The sequence below is a fragment of the Sorex fumeus genome, unplaced genomic scaffold (assembly GCF_029834395.1).
Source record: "Sorex fumeus unplaced genomic scaffold, SorFum_2.1 ptg000034l, whole genome shotgun sequence".
Lineage (NCBI taxonomy): Eukaryota > Metazoa > Chordata > Mammalia > Eulipotyphla > Soricidae > Sorex > Sorex fumeus.
This window is the reverse complement of record NW_026606091.1, coordinates 10,839,155-10,860,256: the sequence shown is the minus strand read 5'-3', so window position 1 is coordinate 10,860,256 and position 21,102 is coordinate 10,839,155. Positions and strand designations below refer to the sequence as shown.

The window sequence follows — 21,102 nt, the reverse complement described above, 5'->3', positions numbered from 1 at the left end:
CCAAGAGAGAGATCCCTGGAAATCAAAGGGCAAATAAAACAAATGCAGCTATGTCTCACTTATAAGTGAAAAGGGTAACGCACTGGCTTTCATAGAAAAAGAGGGAGAACGGGCACAGCTGGTGGTGCTCAGAAGCTAAAGTTCAGGAGATGCTCCCAGTAGTACCTGGGGACCATGTGGTACTGGAGGATCAAACCCATTAGGATCAAACCTCCTAATGCAAAGTATGCATTCCAGACCTTTGAGTCATCTCCCAGCCCTAACTGGTCATACTTTATCGTAGTAAGTTACATCAATAGAAGCACAATTAAAAACTGGACTAATGGCCAGATCATTTTCTAAATTCTTAACAAACGTATGTAAGAAGTGAGAACAAGAAAAAGTTCCAGAGAGAGGGAAAAAATTCAAAAGTTATAGGGAACTCATGCTTGAAAAAGAAACCAAAAATCAGGCTTCTTTTAAAAAATAAAGTATCTAGTAAGTGTAATGCTAATGAATTTTTGTTTGGAAAAACTATATACTCATTTGTCTTCTAAGTGCTAGGGGAAAAAATGCTTCTAAAGAATTTCTGAAGCATATTTCCATTATGAAAGTAACGTACTCAGTGGTCACTTTTCTTAAGTCACCTAAAAATATCTTAGCATAAACACATAACTATTACAACAGAAAATTTTGCAATATTCAATCAAATCAACTAACCAAAAAAAAAAAAAAAAAGCAAAAAAGTAGGGCAGAATGTCCTAGACACGATAAGTGGCTGGAATCACTTTTCTGATTATGAACTGCAAGTAGAGATTCTAGGATTTTAGACAAAGAACGAAGACTGGAGAAAAAAAGAAAGAAAAACATCTGGAAATAACCTAAATGACTAGAGGAACATTTAAAAGGCAAGATGTGGGGCTGGAGCAATAGCACAGTGGGTAGGGCATTTGCCTTGCATGCAGCCAACCTGGGTTCGATTCCCAGCATCCCATATGACTAATTCCGCCATGACTAATTCCTGAGTGCATGAGCCAGGAGTAACCCTTGTGCATCTCCAGGTGTGATCCAAAAAGCAAGAAAATAAAAAAGTAAAAGGCAAGAAATGAAATAGACATGGTCTAGTAACTGTCACTCTCAGATAAGAAATAAGCACTTGAACCCAAGGTAGAAGGCCTGACAGCTAGAAAGCAAACAAAGACTGTCTTCCTTACACCTCAGAGGTTAGCCCATCATATAGGCATCTTTTCCTTCCTCTTTACCCTACCAAATAAAGGAAGGCTTAATAGTTCAGAAGAGCTTCCAGTCATAAGAGTGTCTCCTTGGTGCCTAGCTGCTTTCTACATGTTACTGTTGTTACTGTGTCTGGCATATCCAATACTCTCGGTAGCTTGCCGGGCTCCCCGAGAGGGGCGGAGGAATCGAACCCGGGTCGGCCATGTTGGCCGCTTGTAAGGCGAACGCCCTACCCGCTGTGCTATCGCTCCAGCCCTTGATACAAAGCAATTAAGTTTCAAGGGGAAAGGGTATCAGCAAAAGAGGAAATCCTGAAAAACAAGTATTTCTCAACAGATTACCCTAAATCTTTACTCCAAATCGTTCTCAGAACCATGTTTAACCAAATTGGACTTTCATCATTCCATGGCTTACGACTCACTGAATCAGCAGCATAAGTGAAGACTCATTGTAGGAATTTCCAATACTCTAGTCAAGAAATCATTGCAAAGTAGATTTGAGGAATCCTTAAAAAGCATACTTCATCTCTCACACCTCCCTATATTTTATTTTCCCCAAATAAATAAATTACAGGTCCTTCCCTTGTTTGGGAGGCACAAAAGGCACAAAAATGAAGTACGGAGCCTAATTTATCCAGAGCATAACCTTCCTACCAAACACATTTTTTAAAGAAGGGGGGTTGGGAAAGCAGTTGAACCAAAATTACAGGCTGTCATGACATCTCAATATCAAAAACTGAATACCTGGTTCCACGGGAGAGTACAGTTTTTATTCACAATCTCGTTACTAAGCAACTGGAACAATGGTTGCGTGAGCTTTCTGGAAGCTGGCACAGTTGGGGTGGAGAACTCAAGAAAAGAAAAACAGGGAACTCTTTGCTTTGGAAATCTTTATCTTAGGATAAATTCAATATAAAGGCAAAAATAGAAGCAAAAATTTCAAAGGTCAAATTTTAAGATTTAGGTCCATTAATGTCAAGAAAAGTCAAAAAAAAACAGAACATGCTACCATCTATCATTCAGTGCAGTTTCAGTTTGGGTTCATTTCAAAATTCACATTTAACTAGTGATAATGATTTCCTTACTGTGTTTCCTTTGTGGTCCCCGTCTTTCATTCACCCCCTCTAGGGAAGACTTTTTTTTTTAATTTCCTTACTGATTAAAAGAACATTTTTGCCTTCTTAAATCCATGTCTTTGTTTACAGAAGCTATAAAAACTAGTTTACAGTTGTTTCATGTTGCCTCAGCTTTGAACCAAAAACACTCTTGGACATCAAACCATGTCTTTGAAGAGAACAGTCTCTCAAACAGAGCCAGACACTTTCCCAGGCACTCCCTGAAGTTTAGAGGACCAGAGCTTTTCAAATGTCAAGTCTTTTTCAAAGTCAGACTATACAATGGAACAGGCTCTAGAACAGTGTTTCTCAAATGGTGGGCTGGGGGTGGGAGGGTGGCGGTGTCTCCACACACCCCATGGGAATTCTCTAAGCTAAGCCTGTAAAGGACTGAGGAACAGGTTACAGGTTTAGGAAAGATTACCTTAGCAAGATAACTCCAGAAGCGACATTTTCTAAATATCAATTTCATCAAAGGCTTCTTCTCAGTATCTGTTCCACGCCCCTCTCCCTAGTTACTGAAGGATGCTAAAAATTATAGATAAAACTGAAAGATAAAGTCTTGGAATTATTTCTTGGATTACTAAGCAGAGTTGAAAGATTACCACGTGGTTGTGTGCCCAAGATGTCTCCAGATAATGATAAACCCGCATTTAAAAAGAGATTCAAGTACCAGAGCAACAGTACAATGGGTAAAATGTTTGTCTTGAACGCAGCTGACCCACATTCGATCTGCAGCATCCCATATGGTCCCCAAGCACTGCCAGGAGTAAAGGAGTAATTCCTGATAGCAGAGCCGGAAATAACCCCTGAGCCTTGCCAGGTATGGTCCAAAAACGAGAGGGGGGGGAGGGAGAGAGGGAGAGAGAGAGAGAGAGAATCAGAGAAAAGTGGAAATTTAAATATTGAAATTAAACAACCAAAATATCTCAGCCAAGAAGCACAAGAAAATTACAAAGTCATTCCTGCTTTGAAATTCCAAATATAATGATGGCTTTCTGTCTCCGAAGAAATCTCTGAGCCACAATTGGAAGAGAAGGCTTGTGGAGTCTCCTGTTTTTAATTAAATTTAATTTCTTAAATTTGATTCTCATTTTGCCTTTTTAAATACAAACAATAAAAAGTAGAGTCTTTGTAATCACAACAAACCACAAAGCTCTGCTACTTGAAATAAAGCAAACAAAGAAAATTCTATTTTCTAAAGCAGAGGTAATTATTACCTTTACTGGTGACAATAAGGAAAATTTAGCACTTACATTAATATATTTCCTGACCAAATTGTTCTAAAATTTTTAAGGATAGACTTCAAGGTCTATCTGTCTACATATCCCTATGGGTGACAATTTAGATAATATCAAAATCCTCAGAGAAGAAAATTTTAAGGGGTTGGAAAGATAGTACAGAGGAGAAAGTGCTTGTGCTGTACACAACTGACCCAGGTTCAACCTCTGGCATCCCACATGTCCTCTGAACATTGCCAGCATTAAGTAATCTCTGAGCGCATAGCCAAAAGTAATCCATGAGCACCGCTGGGTAGGGGCCCTTCCCCTCTCCCCCCAAAAAGAGAAACTTCTTAAAATATTCCTTCAGGATTCTTTAATTGATAAGACTTCCATATTTGCTTAATAGACAAGAATTCCTCCTATATTTGGCCGTATTTCCATAGACCTTTAAAAGTAATGGAAACAAGGCAGGGAGACCATAGAAAAGGGAGTGAAGTAAGTGAACCCCTTAGCAGAACTGCACAAGGAAAAAAATGAACAGAATTAAACACAAAATATTGCATGAGATCCTGCTTAGGAGATAAACTGGAGAGACTGGTCATCGTCCACAGGTTCTCTGCCATGAACGTGGAGGAACAATGACCACAGCTCAGCTAAGCAGAGTGCTCCCAAGGAGGAGGGAATGCAGAGATTGCTTTGCCTCACTGTAGTCATGGGGCAAGTTGACTAGTGCCACAACCCTGAGACCAAGACTGATATGCAGGAGCTGGAGCGACAGCGCAGCAGGTAGGGTGTTTGCCATGCATGCGGCCGACCCGGGTTTGATTCCCAGCATCCCAGATGACCCCCCGAGCACCGCCAGGAGTAATTCCTGAGTGCAAAGCCAGGAATAACTCCTGAGCATTGCTGGATGTGACCCTAAAAGCAAAAAAAGAAAAGACTGACGTGTGTGGGGAGCTCCCTATAAGCTGGCAGGGAGCTTTTGAAACTTACCAGGAATGAGAAACCACTCACATTTGGGGAAAAGCTGCCTATCTAAGCAGAGAGAGAGAGAGAGAGAGAGAGAGAGAGAGAGAGAAGAAACTGGCTGGCTGGCCGACAGATGCAGTCTCAAGTGAAAGAAAGCTGGACATGTTCAACCCTGGGCCGAATGGTTGAACGTTTGACAACAGCCTCAGCCTTGTAAGGATCATCAGGTCACAGAAGCTTTCCAGCCTGGCTTCACCTGATGAGGAGCCAGGTGCAGGCAAAACTATACACCCAGGCCTTGTTTGAACCCTGGCACCACCTGGTCCTCCAAGCATCACTAGACATAACCTTGGAGACTCCAAACACTGTCAGGTGTGGTCCTAGAGGGCACAAAGCACCACTTGGCTGGCCCAGTAAAACCACAGCACCACAGAGTCCAAACAGCATCCCATCCTTTGGCCCTCATATTGAACTGCTTGGTGGTTACTGTGGATCCTGAGGAGGGGCATCCAGGACGCCAGCATCACTCCCAGATAAAACACTAAGTATAGTTCAAATACTGTATCTAATACTAAAATAATGGATACATGTCATTGTGTGTTTGAACAAAGAATGTACAGTACCAAGAGTATCCTTCGTGGAAATATGAATTTTGGGTGATTATATCAGTGTAGATCCATCAATTATAACAAAAATGCCACTCTGAAGGAAGGTACTGATAATGGGGTTGCTATGTATGTCAAATGTTGGATATATCTATACTTTACCTCAGCTTTCCTTTATTATATTAAAAATTAAGAAGTGGGGCTGGAGCAATAGCACAGCGGGTAGGGTGTTTGCCTTGCACGCAGCCAACTCAGGTTCAATTCCCAGCATCCCATATGGTCCCCCGAGCACCGCCAAAAGTAATTTCTGAGTGCAGAGCCAGGAATAACTCTGTGCATCACCGGGTATGACCCAAAAAGAAAAAAAAATTAAGAAATTATTTCACCTAATATATTTCAAGCCCAGGAAGGTATCGTCCATAAATTAAGGAGTTAAAGCTATTCTCCATCCCAACTGCTGGTAGGAAACAGGGTGAGGATTCAAATTCAGATACAATAATACTATAACAAAAATGCATTAGAAACACTGGGCAAACAATGTCTCTTCTATCTGCCTGAGAAGGAGACAAGAGCTGGGTCAGAGCTAGGAGAAGGGGCTATTGGACAGAAATCCAAATGTTCTAAAGTGGACAGAACCAAAAACTAATAGAGCAAGACCATTTCTTTTCTTCCTTATATATGTTTTTTTTTATAATTTATTTATTTATTGAATCACTGTGGGAAAAGTTACAGAGCTTTCAGGTTTAGGTCTCAGTCATGTAAATATCAAACACATTTCCCTTTACCAATACTTATTTTTTACCGCGAAACCCAATAGAACCCCACCTCCCACCCTTCCCAATTCCTGTGAGGCAGATGAGTTCTAGTTAACACTCTATCTACTTTGACTAGATTCATTGTTTCAATAAAAGATGCACCATTATTATTTAGAGTTTACGACCCCCCCCCCCGCCCCCCAAATCAGACATGCTGAAAAATAGCTGTGAAATGATTTGCTTTCTACAGCTGGGTTTAAGAATTAAATGATGTCGCGTGGCTGCTTGGATTTCTGCTATTTTACTTATTAACCCTGGAAGTATTTCTATTAAAAGTTAGATAATTAAGAGATTGGTTTCTGTGCTCTGGAGTTGTGACTGTGCCGGAGAGCCGCTTGTGGGGGGCAACTGGTGACCTCGGTAGGGCGTGAAGGACGGGCCAGAACGCCCCCCCGTCCCATGAGGTTTTTGCCACCCCCGACCCCTGGCTCAAACCTGCTGTCCACAAGACTCCCATATGGCCGCCATCTTTCTTTCCAGAGAGGAGAGGGCGAATGGGGCAACACCCTTTCCCCTCCGGGCAGGCATGATGGCATGGTTTAACACATAGTCCATTCGCTTTTCTGCTCCAAGCTGCTGGTTTTCTGCGTTAAGTCCTTCTTACATATGTTTTTAAATTCAGTCACTGTGAAATTACAAAGTTACCCATGATCGGGTTTCTTTTTTTTTCCCATTTATTAAAAAAAGTATTAAAAAGCCATGATTTACAGTTACTGATAGCTGAGTTTTAGATATACAATAATACAAAAAATGTTTCTACACCATCCCTTCACCAGTGTCTACTTCCCTCCACCAATATACACTGCCCATGTGTTTCCCACCTACCAGTCAAGACCATTTCTTGAAATGCAATAGCATCTCTGCAGAGAAAATTTTTTACAAAATGTTTATTTTCATAGGATGGCTCAAATATGCTCTTGTGTCACCATCTTGAAATGAGTATGTTTCATTTATCCATATTATCCTATTATCTTCCATCTTTAAATGAACTAAGCATGGTCTGGTACTAAAGCAAAAGTCTGGGGTTAAAGCACATGCTTTACATGTGGCCAATCCCAGTGTGATTCCTGACATAACATGGTCTCCAGAGCATCACTACCATGCTACTTGGAAATCACCACATGTTGGCAGGATGGTACAAGTAATCCCTAGCACTATAGCATGACACCTTCCACATCTTCATTGACCTTCAGGCCTGCTTAGCCAAGAATTGCTGGCGTAAATGCCTGGGTCTCCCAAACAACACTTTGGAGAGCCCCCTGACCATAAAACAAGGTCATATCAAATAAATGCAAAGAGCAACACATTACTTACTTGAAATAACTGAGGGTGGGTAAAATTAAGGCAAAAAAATACTTTCAAGTAAATAAATGCTGCTATCTTCGAATACATACCAATGCCAAAGATTGCACAAGCATTGCCAATACAGTGTATATGCTTTCCACTGTAGAAACAAAACTTTTCACGGGCAATTTTTCTTTCTTAAAATGTCAAAAATTTGCACTTTCTTTTCAATTGTAAGATACTTAGTTATTTTATTCATAACAACAGCAATAGTAAATTTAAGCAGATCCCTAAAATTTAAGTACAGCCAAAGTTCACAATTTCCAAACTGTCAAATTTAAATTAGTATATCTGTACTACAATTAAGATGGATATATACACAATACTTCCAATATATGTGGGGCAAAAACATAGTCACTTACTGGCTTTTTTTTTTCTAGTATAACCATAACAGACAAATATCAAGTGCAGGGCCCAGGAGACAGCTCAAAGGGTTGGCATGCACAAGGTCCTGGTTTCCATCTCCTGTCCTACACAGCCTCCTTAACACCAAGTACTGCTGGTAGAGTCCTGGTGTTTCCCGAGGGCCAGTAGAAAGAACTCCTCAAAATAAATATCAAGTACATGACTTTTTTTAAAGAAAAAGAAGGGTGAATGTTGACCCTTAAGGGGAAATTGGGAAAATTTTTCCACAAAAATCAAACTGGGGGGCTGGAGCAATAGCACAGCAGGTAAGGCATTTGTCTTGCACACAACTGACCCAGGTTCGATTCCCAGCATCCCATATGGTTCCCTGAGCACCGCCAGGCGTAATTCCTGAGTGCATGAGCCAAGAGTAACCCCTGTGCATTGCCAGGTGTGACCCAAAAATCAAAAAAAAAAAATCAAACTGGTACCCACTGCCAATCCAAGTCTATCTGACCCCCAGCTCCCCAAATAGTACCCCAAGCATCAGGAGTGATCCCTGGGTTATAAGCCAGGAGTAAACCCAAGCAAAGTTGGGTGTGGCCCCAAAACAAACAAAAACAGATTTAAAGTGTGAATAGATCCAAGATGAAGGAAAGAGTACCTGGCAGAGGGGATGAGGTTGAGGATTCCATTGAGAACATAGCTGAATTCTGCATGCTCTTGAGCGACAAGTGCCACCAGGCTCTCACAGCAGGCTGTACGAACCACCACGCTGTCACTGCAACACTTCTCCCACAGCAAGTTCAACGCAGGTGTCTGCAAGCGAACAGGGGATTAAATGCGCACAGTACTCACCATCCATTCTTCAAAATACCATTTGTTCACAGTAGGCAAGCACTCTTACAATATTGATGCTGTTGCTACCCCATTAACAGAATAAACTAAAAAGAGATCATGGGTGTGTCCTAATAGGTCAATGTCTCTCATCACATCTTGGCTGCAGACAGAAGCCTGACTGCAGGTAGAGGTATGACCCGAGCTCTAGCAACACAAGGAACACGGGCATCAAAATCAAGCCTTGACTGTAGCACAGTGCTCTGGCCAAGCTATTTAGGCAGACACCAAAAATATCAGCACGTAGAGAAGGGAGCACCAAATAAAGGGTGTTTGGAGGATCCTCCCAGGAGGGGAGATGCATGTCGAAAGTAGACTATGGACTGAACATGTTTGCCACTCAATGCCTCTTTTGCAGACCACAACACCCAAAAGGAGAGAGAGGACACAGGGGATTGCCCTGCCACAGAGACGGGGGGATGGGGGGATGGGGGTGGGAGGGATATTATCCATGGTGGTGGAAAATGGGCACTGGTGGAGGGATGGGTATCTGATCATTGTATAATCGAAACCCAAGCACAAAAAATTGTAAATCTACAACTGTACCTCATGGTGTTTCACTAATAAAAAAAAAAAGGAAAAAAAAATCAGCACAAGAATTTGAGGGCCGAAGCAATAGTACAGCAGGAAGTGTGTTTGCCTTGTATACGGCAGACCTGGACTCCATATGGTTCCCCAAGCACCACCAGGAGTAACTGAGTGCAGAGCCAGGAATAATCCCTGAGCATTGCTGAGTGTAACCCAAAAAGTCAAAAAAAAAAAAGTATTTCGTCTATGGGCCAGAGTGTTTGTATTGCAGTAGAATACTTGTCGTGCACCTGGCTAACTCAGGTTTGATCCCTGGCACCCCATAAGGTGCCGTGAACACAGAGCTGACCCAAAAACTAATAAATAAATAAATAAATAAAATGAAAGTTTAAGCTGAAGTCCAAATTCATAGATATGTCTCAAGACTTATCTAAGAGTTTCAAGAACATCCATGCTCTTCTACCAACCACTACCATTAGCATGGACCCCACCTATCTCAATTTACTGATGCCAACCCAGAGCGGGTAAAGCAAAACAGAACAGGCTACCAACAAGCTGTTAATTTCATGACTGCCAACAAATGCCTACTCCACTTCTTTTACCCAACAAAGAAACTGTGACCTTGCCCTCCCCTTTAATTGTGGAGCTAGTATCTTGTAGAGGAAAACACCAGAACTGCACATCAGTAAATTTCAGTTCATTTTTCAAAAATTCTTTAAAAAGCAGAGGTTCTAACTTTCATAACTTTCAAGTACCCACAATCCCACAAAATGGTTCACTTCTAACAATAAATTTACATTTGACGGTGGTGGATTAAGTTTGTTCAGATTTACATACAGTTCGGGGATGGGAGTGGGTGGAGGTTGTGTTGTATCATTTTTTAATATACAGAAATGCCACTCCCAGGGGTGCAGCCACACAAGCCTCAACTTCAGTGCTCAGAGCATCAGTGAAGAAAGAAGAGGCCAGCATGGTCAGCCCTGGTGGCGCAGCTCCAGGAATCAAATCCAGAGCCTCACATGTTGTAAGCATGTGTTCTATCATTTTACCCATCTTCCTGCCCTGTTTCTTAAGGGGACTTGGGGGGGTGAGGAGGGGAGTTCCTATTTTTTTAATTAATTTTTTTTAACTTTATTAAAGAACCATGATTTACAAAGTTACTGATAGTTGAGTTTTAAGCATACAATAATTCAACACCAATCCCTTCAGTAGAGCCAACTTCCCTCCACCGGTGTTCCCAGATTCCCTCTCCACCCCAACCCCCACTTCACCCCTGCCTGTCAACTTGACAGGCACATTACAAAGTTTCAGTGGTCACCACTTAGATCTCATGGTTTCAGTGTTGTTGAGTCTGTGTCTCAGATGTACGGCTGTACCCCTCATTCATATCACTGGTCTAACTGATGCTAGCTGATGCCTGTTCACCCATATTTCTCCTCTTCTTGCTCACATGACTTCTTTCCTTCTCTGTCCATCTCCACTCTAAACACAAGAGGCAAAAGAAATAGTACAGCGGCCGACCCGGGTTCAGTCCCCATCCCCTGAGCACAGTGATGCCTACAGTTAAGCTATACTTTCTTGCAACATAAGGAAAGATATAATTCAGAGAAAAAAATATTAAAATTCGTAACTGTCATAATTGTATTCACTTTCCTGATAGAGCTGACTGAGAGCTTTTTTCTTTTTTTCTTTTTTTGCTTTTGGGTCACACTAGGCAATGCACAGGGGCTACTCCTGGCTCTGCACTCAGGAATTACCCATGGCAGTGCTCAGGGGACCATATGGGATGCTGGGAATCGAACCCGGGTCAGCCACGTGCAAGGCAGATGCCCTACCCACTGTGCTATCGCTCCAGCCCCTCTAAGAGCTTTTTCAACCTTAAGACCTTACAAGACATCTTGTTTGTCTTTTGGGGTGTGCACATTTCGCAGTAGTCCGGAACCATTCCTAGTTGCTCAGTGCCAGGGTGATGGGAAGAAGTGCGGGCTCCCTTTGGTGCTCATGTGCTACCAAGAATCAAACCCAGCCCACTGCATGCAAAGCAGGGGAGCTCAGCCCTTTAAGCTATCTCCCTGGCCTGGAAGAACGGTCTCTGCAGGAAAGGAATACCTTTATTCCATTTCTCCTCTCATTCAGAAGGAAAGTTTATTCACCTGTATGGACAATATCAAGAGCTTCTAAATGTCATTTTTTTTATTTTTATTAGTGAAACACCATGAGGTATAGTTGTAGACTTACAAATTTTTGTGCTTGGGTTTTAGTTATACAATGATCGAGTACCCATCCCTCCACCAGTGCCCATTCTCCACCATCACTGATCCCAGTTTCCCTCCCACTCCCCCATGCCCCCTATCCCACTCTGCCTCTGTGGCAGGGCATTCCCTTTTGTTCTCTCTCTCCTTTTGGGTGCTGTGGTTTGCAAAAGAGGCACTGAGTGAGTGGCAATCATGTTCGGTCTATAGTCTACTTTCAGCATTTATTTTGTCATGTAGCCAGACACACAAAATAAATGAATAAACAAACTGTTGCTTCAGGTGACAATGTGTCCTGGCGGAAGCAAGCATTCATATATAAAGAGAAGAGGAAGCATTCAGTTATAGGGAATCATCATTCAATAAATCCTGGCAGTTTAAGTAACAACACTATATTTTCTCAGGGTACATAATGTAATTATGTGCAGCATTAGGATCAGGGCTCTCAGAAATTCTAATTTATATGACGACATACAAAACACCAGATAAATGCCAATTAAGGAAGTATGCCCCTGCCCTGATTCAACATGTCAGCAGAAGCTGTAAAGAATGTTAACTTGGAAAGGCTAACCAAAAGAAAGAGAGAGAAAATCAATTCTGTTGTTTAAGAGAAAAAAAAATATTTCCATCAATTAAGTTTTTCAGCATGTATATCTTGAGGTACCTACTTAAACAGAGGTTTCTAACTATTATATCAAAATGCACAACCCTGGTCAATGAAAACCTCCTACACTTCAACTCTTAGTTTCATCTGCCAAACACAAGGTACAGAATTTTTCCACAAGCTCCAAATGTCAATGTCATATTTTCAGCTCAGAATTCACACTTGGGTCTACATAAAACATGAGAAGTTTCCACCCAGAGTCATCACGTTCATTTCTCTATTAAGCGAAATATTCCCTCAGAGATAACTCTAGAACCTTCTTTAAAACATGCATATTCTCATCACACCCTGGTTCTTTCTCACTGAAAAATATTCCCCTTCACCACCTGCATATCTCATTCCTTGGGTCTGTTATAACCAATTTTATAGTTTAAAGGACTTTGTAAGAAAAATGAGTTTTTTTAAAAAAAAAAAAGTACTGAACTACTCATAGCTCAAAATCCTCTTTGCAGTTTGAATTGTGCAGGGAACAAAGAGTGCATTTGTGATGCAGCTGGTAGCAATAGCTGAACAAAAATGAAAAATAAAAGTTAAACACAGACCTGGTTTGTGGATTGATGGATCTTTTCTGTAAATCCATTTTCCTTTAGGACTGCAGCAATAAGATGACCCACAGCCTACAAAACAAACAAAATTAATGAATGCATTCCCTCAGAAGAACTTTCCCAGGGGTGTACTTGGAGGTAATTAATATCAGTGCTCATTTTTATGAGGAAATGCCAATTGACAATAGACAAAATCCCCCACTTACTGTCTGCTACAAAGAAGGCACTGCATTAGGCACTCAACATGTATTATTCCTAATCTAACAACCCTTGAGGTAAACATTTTATCCTCATTTAAAACCAATAACATTAATAGTATTTCATGGATGTTAAGAAAACTGTCAGATTTTTTCATCCAAATTGCTGTCACGTAGTATTAGAAAATAATTTGAGATTGCTTAATCCATTAAACCATGAGGCAAAAAGAAAATTTAAAGCTTTTAAATCATCTTTTACATCTAAATGAAACTCATCATGCTTCATCATGTCTTTAACAAAGATGGAGAAAACTCTTCTCCACCTTTACGATCAGAACCCTCACAGATGTCAACCAAACGTTCTTCCCTCCACCATGGCCCTTCTCCCCTTTCTCTGCTTTTCTTTACCAGTTTCTCATAGATTTTGGTTCTTTAACAAGGTTTCAGTCTTAGGAATCTTTTAAGTTTTCTGCTTTGACCATAAAGCTCCAAACTGATTTTATGACTCTTTAAAGGATGTTAATTACATAAACACATAAACATCATTACCTCCAACCACCTCATGGTCATCCAATGAGGTGAAGTCATGGCTCCTCAGTACTACCAAGGATAGCTGTCTGACAACCAGGAGGCTACTAACATTGACAGCCATTCTGTACATGCACTGGAGAAAACTTTTTTTCAGAGGGTGAGGGTGGTTTGGGTCACACATTGTGGTGCTAAAAGATCACTCCTAGCAATCCTCAGGGGAACCATGGGAGGGCAGGGGTCAAACCCAGGTAGGTACATGCAAGGCAAGAGTCTGACCCACTAATACCGTCTCTCGAAATCAGGCACTGGAGAAAATTTTGTCACAACTGTTGATCCTGCACTTGAGATCCAGGAATATATAGCAAGGAATACTAGTCAATCTTGCAAGGTCTCCAGAAGAGATCACACAAAAAAACATAGTGCCAACTCCTTCATTTCTTTTTGTTTATCACACATTAGAAATGAATTGAAGGAGCAGAGTGATACTACAGTAGGTAGGGAGTTTTCCTTGCATTCAGCTGACCCGGGTTCGATCCCAGGCATCCCATATAGGCTCCTGAGCAATGCCAGGAGTAATTTCCTGCGTGCAGAACCAGGAATAACCCCTGAGCATCCCCAGGTGTAACCCAAAAATAAAAAAAAAAAAAAAGAATTGAGACCTCAACGCTTAAAATGCTTAACAGTCTCAGCTTTGCAATGTATATCATTCACTTTTATAATATAGTTTACTTAAGCTTACTGTCTTTTACCTTCTGGCTTAAAGGGATAGTAACAAGAATTGAGAACTAATGAGTAGTTTTACTCCTATTTACAAAATATACCATATTTCATTGTCTATAACTCCGATTTACAAAATATACCATATTTCATTGTCTGTAACTCCTATTTACAAAATATACCATATTTCATTGTCTATAACATTGCCATCAACTGCAATAAGTACCATTATTTTATACACCATATTGAAAGAATATCTGCCAACTAATCTCTATTATACAGTGATGCTTATAATTTAAATTTGCAGTTTTATAATAATGTAAGAGCTCCTTTAGACTCATGTTGAAAATTATGGCTAGTTCACAATATTGTGGAGGCAATATCACTATATAAAACTTCTGCCATCAATTACTAGATGTAACTCAACTTCAAAGATAAAATGTGTGTAAATCAATGAAATATGCTAACATGAATAGTAATTACAAAAGAACAATGAATATTACAGAGGAGATTATAGCTTATAAGAACCTAATAAAATCAATATGAAATACAACACATATTTTAAAAGCTATCAGATATTTTTTAAAAAGATCAAAAGAAGAGAAGTTTAATGATAACATTCCCCCACTGTCCATCAAATTTAGTTTCCCTAATTTATGCTGCTGCTAAATCAAAAAAGGGCCTAAATTGGGCCTAAAAATTCAAAACTCAAAGGCTAAATCAGTCAACACTGCTAAGTTTACCACAGTACAACAGTTTAAGTTGACATCTAGAATGAACAATACATATGCAACTTTCCCCTCATTTAACAATCACACACAAAACCATTTCTTGACTAACTTTCTAACAAAGGAACTCCAGGCACAGGAAAATAAGACACTGTAGACAGTATCCTCCAAGTCTTCGACTTCTTCATGGCAAGGACCTATGCTGCACAGAATATGAATCCAACCCAGTCAGGTAGAAGGGAATCTTGCATAAGGAGTGTTCTACTCCTCATGGAAGGGTTCCCCACTACCCAGCTAAGTCAATTCTCACAGAAGACATCTCCGAAGTTAGCTGTTGGGAGTCTTCAAGATGTTGTGCGTTGTTAGGTCTTCAGGCAGGCTTCAGCTGTAAGCTTTACTCTCACAAGAAAATACATTCAGCTATTACAGCATCTTGATTAACCAGAATTCCACTAGTTAGGAGAAGACTCAGTAGAAAATCCTCTCTGTTTTTATCTTTATAATTAAAAAATCTCTCACACACATATATATATTATCTCCTGCTTCAATGAAGCATATAGGTCAAAAATTTTCATCTGGACATTTTATTATGGAATGCCATAATAAAAACTATTACTAACAATGGCACAGTGGTAGAATATATAACTTTAAAATATTAATCTCTCATACTCTGGATACACACAAACATTGAGTTCTATATCCAATAGTTTAAGGGACTCCAGGTTAAGCAATTTTTTATTTTTCTGTAAAAAAAAAGGATGGTATAAACAGAATCTGACATTGGTCATTTTTAAATGTTTACTTCTCTCTATATAAAGAGAAATAAAACATTTTATTTAATCAAAATATATTTCATATATAAATAAATCAAATATAAAACATTTTATTTAATTCTATCAAACTTGTTTAACAGACTAGCATGTCTCCACATAGAGGAAATAAAAACATTTAGTGTAAAAAATATAAAATTCAGGCACATTTGGTAGATAGATATATAGATGAAATGTATGTTCTCAGCTTTTCCCTTTCCTCTGTGAAGAACCCATTTTTTCTTTCTTCTTTCTCTCCCTGATCTCCTTCCCTCGCTCCCCTCTCTACCCTTATATATAAATAATACTATTTTAGTTCAAGATATGCGTATATATGTATATATTTAAATTAACTAGCCCCCAAAAAGGCTCATTTGTTACCATAAAACAAACAGAAATAAATAAATAAATACAATTACCTGTGATTGGATAAGAGAATTTGGAAAGTCAAACCTTTTCCTGATATCATCTGACATTGTGCTCCTCTTACATGTATGTATTCAGATTCTGTAATATCCCAAAATAAAAAATACTTGTTAGTCCACAAATGGAGTTCAATCAAATTAACTACTCCTCAAATAACTCTAAGAGAGCTCATCCCAAAACAATAATGGAAAGGAAGCACAGGGTGCTGCAGGGTAATCTTTGGCATCCCCTTCTCTGTCAAAAATTATAATACTCAATTCCATGAGAAATAATCTAAAATGGGGGCTGGAGCGATAGCACAGCTGGTAGGGCATCTGCCATGCACGCCGCCCATCCAAGTTCAATTCCCAGCATCCAATATGGTCCCTCGAGCACTGCTAGGAGTAATTCCTGAGTGCAGAGCCAGGAGAAACCCCTGGGCATCGCCGAGTGTGATTTAAAAACAAAGCAGAACAAAACAAAAAATAAATAAATAAAATAAAGAAAGAAACTAAAGGGGTCGCAGTGATAGTATAGCGGGCAGGGCATTTGCCTTGTACATGGCTGACCCTGGCATCCTATATGATCTTCAGAATATCACCAGGAATAATTCCTGAAAGCAGGGCCAGGAGTAACCCATGAGCATTACTGGGTGTGACCCAAAAACAAAATAAATAAATAAACTAAAAATGTCCAACAGCTCTGCTTTTTCCTGTTAATCATAAAACTAATCAAGTTCTACTTTAGAAACACCCAAAGTTCCAAACACAAATAACATGATTTTAAATGTTTAACCCCATAATAGGAAGAAACTAATTGTTATTGTTTAGGGTCAAATAAAGCAGTGTTTGTGGGCACTCCCAGAACCAAGGCCACTCCTAGCAGTGCTGGCAGGACTAGAGGAGGGCAGGTGGAGATTGTAGCCAGGGCTGCCATCTGTAAAGTAAGTGCTCTCTACCTTCTAAGCCCTGGAAATTAATTTAATGGATCAAGATTTCTAAAAACCAAAGAATCAGATTTTCACAAAATTGTTTAAACGATGTCCCGCTTTGGGACAAGTTTTTATACAAGCACTAATCCGAGTGCTAGAGACCAGTGTAAAGTCAAGATGAGCAAAAGGTACAGAAATGAGTAGAAACTCACACATCAAACAGAGTGCTTTGTCTCCTAAAAGAGAAACAAGCAAGCAAATTAGCACCAACTTTTAATACTAACTAATATCACACTGCATTCTTACTAGGCTCTCAAAAGAAAAAAAAACTAAGAAAGATGAAGGGGGGCAGGTGGTGAAGTAGAGAAGGCTGCCTAAGGTTACCAATTCACCAAGTTTTCAGGTAGTATTGAACACACCACCTTCCAGTACTTTGAAAAACTATACTTTTTATCAAAATACAACTAACAAAATTAATAGTCTAAAAGAGGCTGCAAAACAAACTCTCCTGACCTCAAAAATTCGTGTGTCCTTTGATAAGGGGGCAAGAAAAGTGAAGTGGAGCAGGGAAAGCCTCTTTAACAAATTGTGCTGGCAAAACTGGACGGCTACATGCAAAAAGTGGGCTTAGATCTCTGCCTAATGCCATGTATAAAAGTAAGATCAAAATGGATTGAAGACCTCGACATCAGACCGGAATCCATAAAGTTCATTGAAGACAAAGTTGGCAAAACCCTCCATGATACTGAAGCTAATGGGATCTTCAAAGATGTCACACCACTGGCCAAGCAAGTGAAAACAGAGATAGAAAAATGGGACTATCTTAAACTAAGAAGCTTCTGTACCTCAAAAAAAAAACAGTGACCAAAATACAAAGACAGTCTACAGAATGGGAAAGGATATTCGCCAAATACACATCCGACAAAGGGTTGATATCAAGGTACAGGTTTAACTCCACAAGAATAAAACATCCAACCCCATAAAAATACTGGGGCAATGAAATGAACAGAAACTTTCTCAAAGAAGAAATTCGAATGGCTAAAAGGCACATGAGAAAATGCTCTACATCATTAATCATCAGAGAGATGCAGATCAAAACAATAATGAGATATTTCACACCACAGAGACTGGCCTACATCCAAAAGAACAAAAGCAACCGGTGCTGGTGAGGATGTGGCGAGAAAGGAACCCTCCTTCACTGCTGGTGGGAATGCCGACTGGTTCGGCCCTTTTCGAAAACAGTATGGACAATCCTCAAAAAATTAGAAATTGAGCTCCCTTTTGACCCAGCAATACCACTCCTGGGAATATATTCCAGAGAGGCAAAAAAGTATAGTCGAAGTGACATCTGCACTTGTTTGTTCATTGCAGCAGTCTTTACAATAGCCAGAATCTGAAAAAAAACCTAAGTGCCCGAGAACAGATGACTGGTTAAAGAAACTTTGGTACATTTACACAATGGAGTACTATGTAACTGTTAGAAAATATGTAAAAGTAAAGTAAAGTAAAGGCCCTCCTGTTGATCATCGATTTGCTCGAGCGGGCCCAGTAACGTCTCCATTGGAGATTTTGTTGTTACTGTGTTTGGCATATCGAACACGTCACGGGGAGCTTGCCAGGCTCTGCCGTGTGGGCAAGATACTCTCGGTAGCTTGCCGGGGTCTCCGAGAGGGGCAGAGGAATCGAACTCGGGTCGGCCATGTTGGCTGCGTGCAAGGCAAATGCCCTACTGCTGTGCTATCGCTCCAGCATACAAGTGGTACTACATGGAAAGTATCATGTTAAGCAAAATGAGTCAGAAAGACACGAACAGACATAGAAAGATTGCATTCATCTGGGGAACACAAAGTAACAAAATAGGAGAATAACACCCAAGAGTGGCCGAGATTAGTACCAGGAATTTTGCTCCATGGCTTGGAGGCCAGCCACAAGTGCTAGGGGAAAAGGGAGCTCAGATAGAGAAGAGAGCCCCAAATAAAGGGTATTGGGAGGATCCTCCCAGGATGGGAGAAGCATGCTGAAAGTAGACTATAGACCAAACATGATTGCCACTCAATGACTCTTTCGCAAACCACAGCACCCAAAATGAGAGAGAAAACAAAAGGGAATGCCTTGCCACAGAGGCACTAATCAAAATTAAAAAAAAAAAAATTGGTGTGGGAAGTATGGTGCTGCCAGCAGGTCAGTCTGTACCTATGAGGCGAGTACATCAGCAGTCTGATGGACCGTCAGGCTTTTAGATACCCCAAAACTGCTGCTGTGCCTTTGGCCAGACCCCAAAAACTTGGGGCAAAGTTTACCAAGAAAGTAAATGGCCAAAAGTCAGGTATGCGGGAGACACACCCACAAACCACCTCCGGCTCAGCTATATAATTGGAGGCATGGCCTCTCTGGTTCCTGATTGAACTGCTTGAAGGCCATGATCCCAGAGACTTAGGAATGAATCTCAAAATACAAAGGCTTTTGGCAGAAATGCGTCCTGTTCCTGCAGTAGGTTACTGGCGCTGGGCCACTCCAGGTGGGAAGAGGTTTCGTGCCTTGGCCTGTTCCCCTTGGCGGTACATTGACCACCATCCTCCAGAGGCCACTGGCCAGTCAGGTTTGGGCGTGCAGTGACGAGGCACGTGGGGCCTCACCAGATAGGGGTGGAACCAGCCCTTTCCTCCCCATCCCAGCAAGATCCCGAGTCGCCGCCTACAAACAGCCTCTCTGGCTCCTGATCAAGCTAATTAACGGCCATGATCTCAGAGACTCAGAAACAAATCTTGAAACCCAGCAGCTTTTGGCAGAAATGCATCTGGACCACATACAAGGTAGCCGCCAACTCAGAGCTTCTTGGAAAGCCAGGAATGAGTCAGCAGTGACGGGGCAACTGCAGTCTCATGGGAAGGGGGACAGTACCAGCTCATCGTTCACGCCCTACTGAGGTTGCGAGTTGCCACCCACAAGCGGCTCTTTGGTACAGCCATGGCTCCAGACGCAAAAGGACTTAATCCAGAGCCCAGCAGCTTGCAGCAGAGAAGTGAATGGACCATGTGTTAAACTACGGCACCATGCCTCCCTGGGTGGGAAAGGGTGTTGCTCCCTTCCACCTTTTTCCCCCCTCCTAGCAAGGTGGCCGCCGCCTCAGAGCTTACAAGAAAGCCAGATATGAGCCGGCGTTGAAAGGGCAACTGCAGTCTCATGGGAAGGGAGGCGGTACCGGCTCGCCCTTCTGAGGTCACAAGTTGCCCCCCACGAGCAGCTCTCTGGCACAGCCATAACACCAGACGCACAGAAGCCAATCTCGTAATTATTTGGCTCTTTGCCGAAATCCAAACTCCCATGCGACATTATATGATTCTTATAACCAGCTATAGAAAACAAAGTATTTCACAATGCCTTTTCAGCAATTCTGATTGTTAGGGGGGAAATTCTAAACAATAATGGTGCATCTTTTGTTGAAATAATGAATGTAATAAATGTAGAGAAGAGTTCAGTGGAAATCATCTGCCTCACAGGCACTGGAAGGGGTATGAGGAGGGTGTATCGGGGTTCTTGGTGGTGAGAAACGAGTACTGGTGAAGGGAGAGGTGTTTGATCATTGTGTGGCTGAGACTTAAACCTGAAAGCTTAGTAACTTTTCCCACAGTGATTCAATAAATAAATATAAGAAAGAGAAAACAAATTGGTGTGTCTTGCGTTAAACCTGCAGTTCTTTCTCATTACTTTCCCCCCTTGACAAGTTAAACCCTCAGAATGGATTGCTTGTCCAAGTATTTTTCTTTAATGTCCAGGTCCAACTTTACTCCCTTTGGTTTGACATTTCAAGCACTGAAACAGCTTGTCCTAAAACTTTAAACTATATTCCTATCTAAAAACACGGTTGGAACATGAAGCGATTTTGCTAACAGAAATAAGTAGAGAATTGCCAGATGGTTTCATTCATTTATGGAATATGCACTGGGAAAAAGAAACAGTCAAACTAGCTCCCTGACTTAGTGAAAATCAGGGTGATTACTGGAGAGAAAGGGAATTAGAGTGTGGAACAGAGAAGGAGGTTTTTGGGTGGGCGAGAGGAATGACACTTGAATTTTGGTGGTGGACGCGATGAATCCAATTGCACAAACAAAGCTACAAGTCTAAAATTCTGTAACATTGCAAACCAACAATAAAGCAATTTTAAATGTCTACTCATTAGCTTAGGCAGGTGAAAATTTCTTCAACCTCTCTGTTATGCAAATCTATCCACCCTTCCTAGAATTTTCCCTTTTTGAATTCCATCAGAT

General features: G+C 40.9%; 1 protein-coding gene across 1 annotated transcript in view; it reads right to left on the bottom strand.

The window, feature by feature from the left end:
• FOCAD (focadhesin) overlaps nucleotides 1-21,102 on the bottom strand; it is a 339,599-nt gene that overhangs the window by 284,167 nt on the left and 34,330 nt on the right. The window contains exons 2-4 of the mRNA XM_056117152.1: nucleotides 15,918-16,005; nucleotides 12,514-12,588; nucleotides 8,295-8,449 (exon numbers count right to left, since the gene is read on the bottom strand). Coding sequence (XP_055973127.1) covers nucleotides 8,295-8,449; nucleotides 12,514-12,588; nucleotides 15,918-15,974 — 287 coding nt within the window. The 5' untranslated portion in view covers nucleotides 15,975-16,005. The remainder of the gene's footprint in view (nucleotides 1-8,294; nucleotides 8,450-12,513; nucleotides 12,589-15,917; nucleotides 16,006-21,102) is intronic.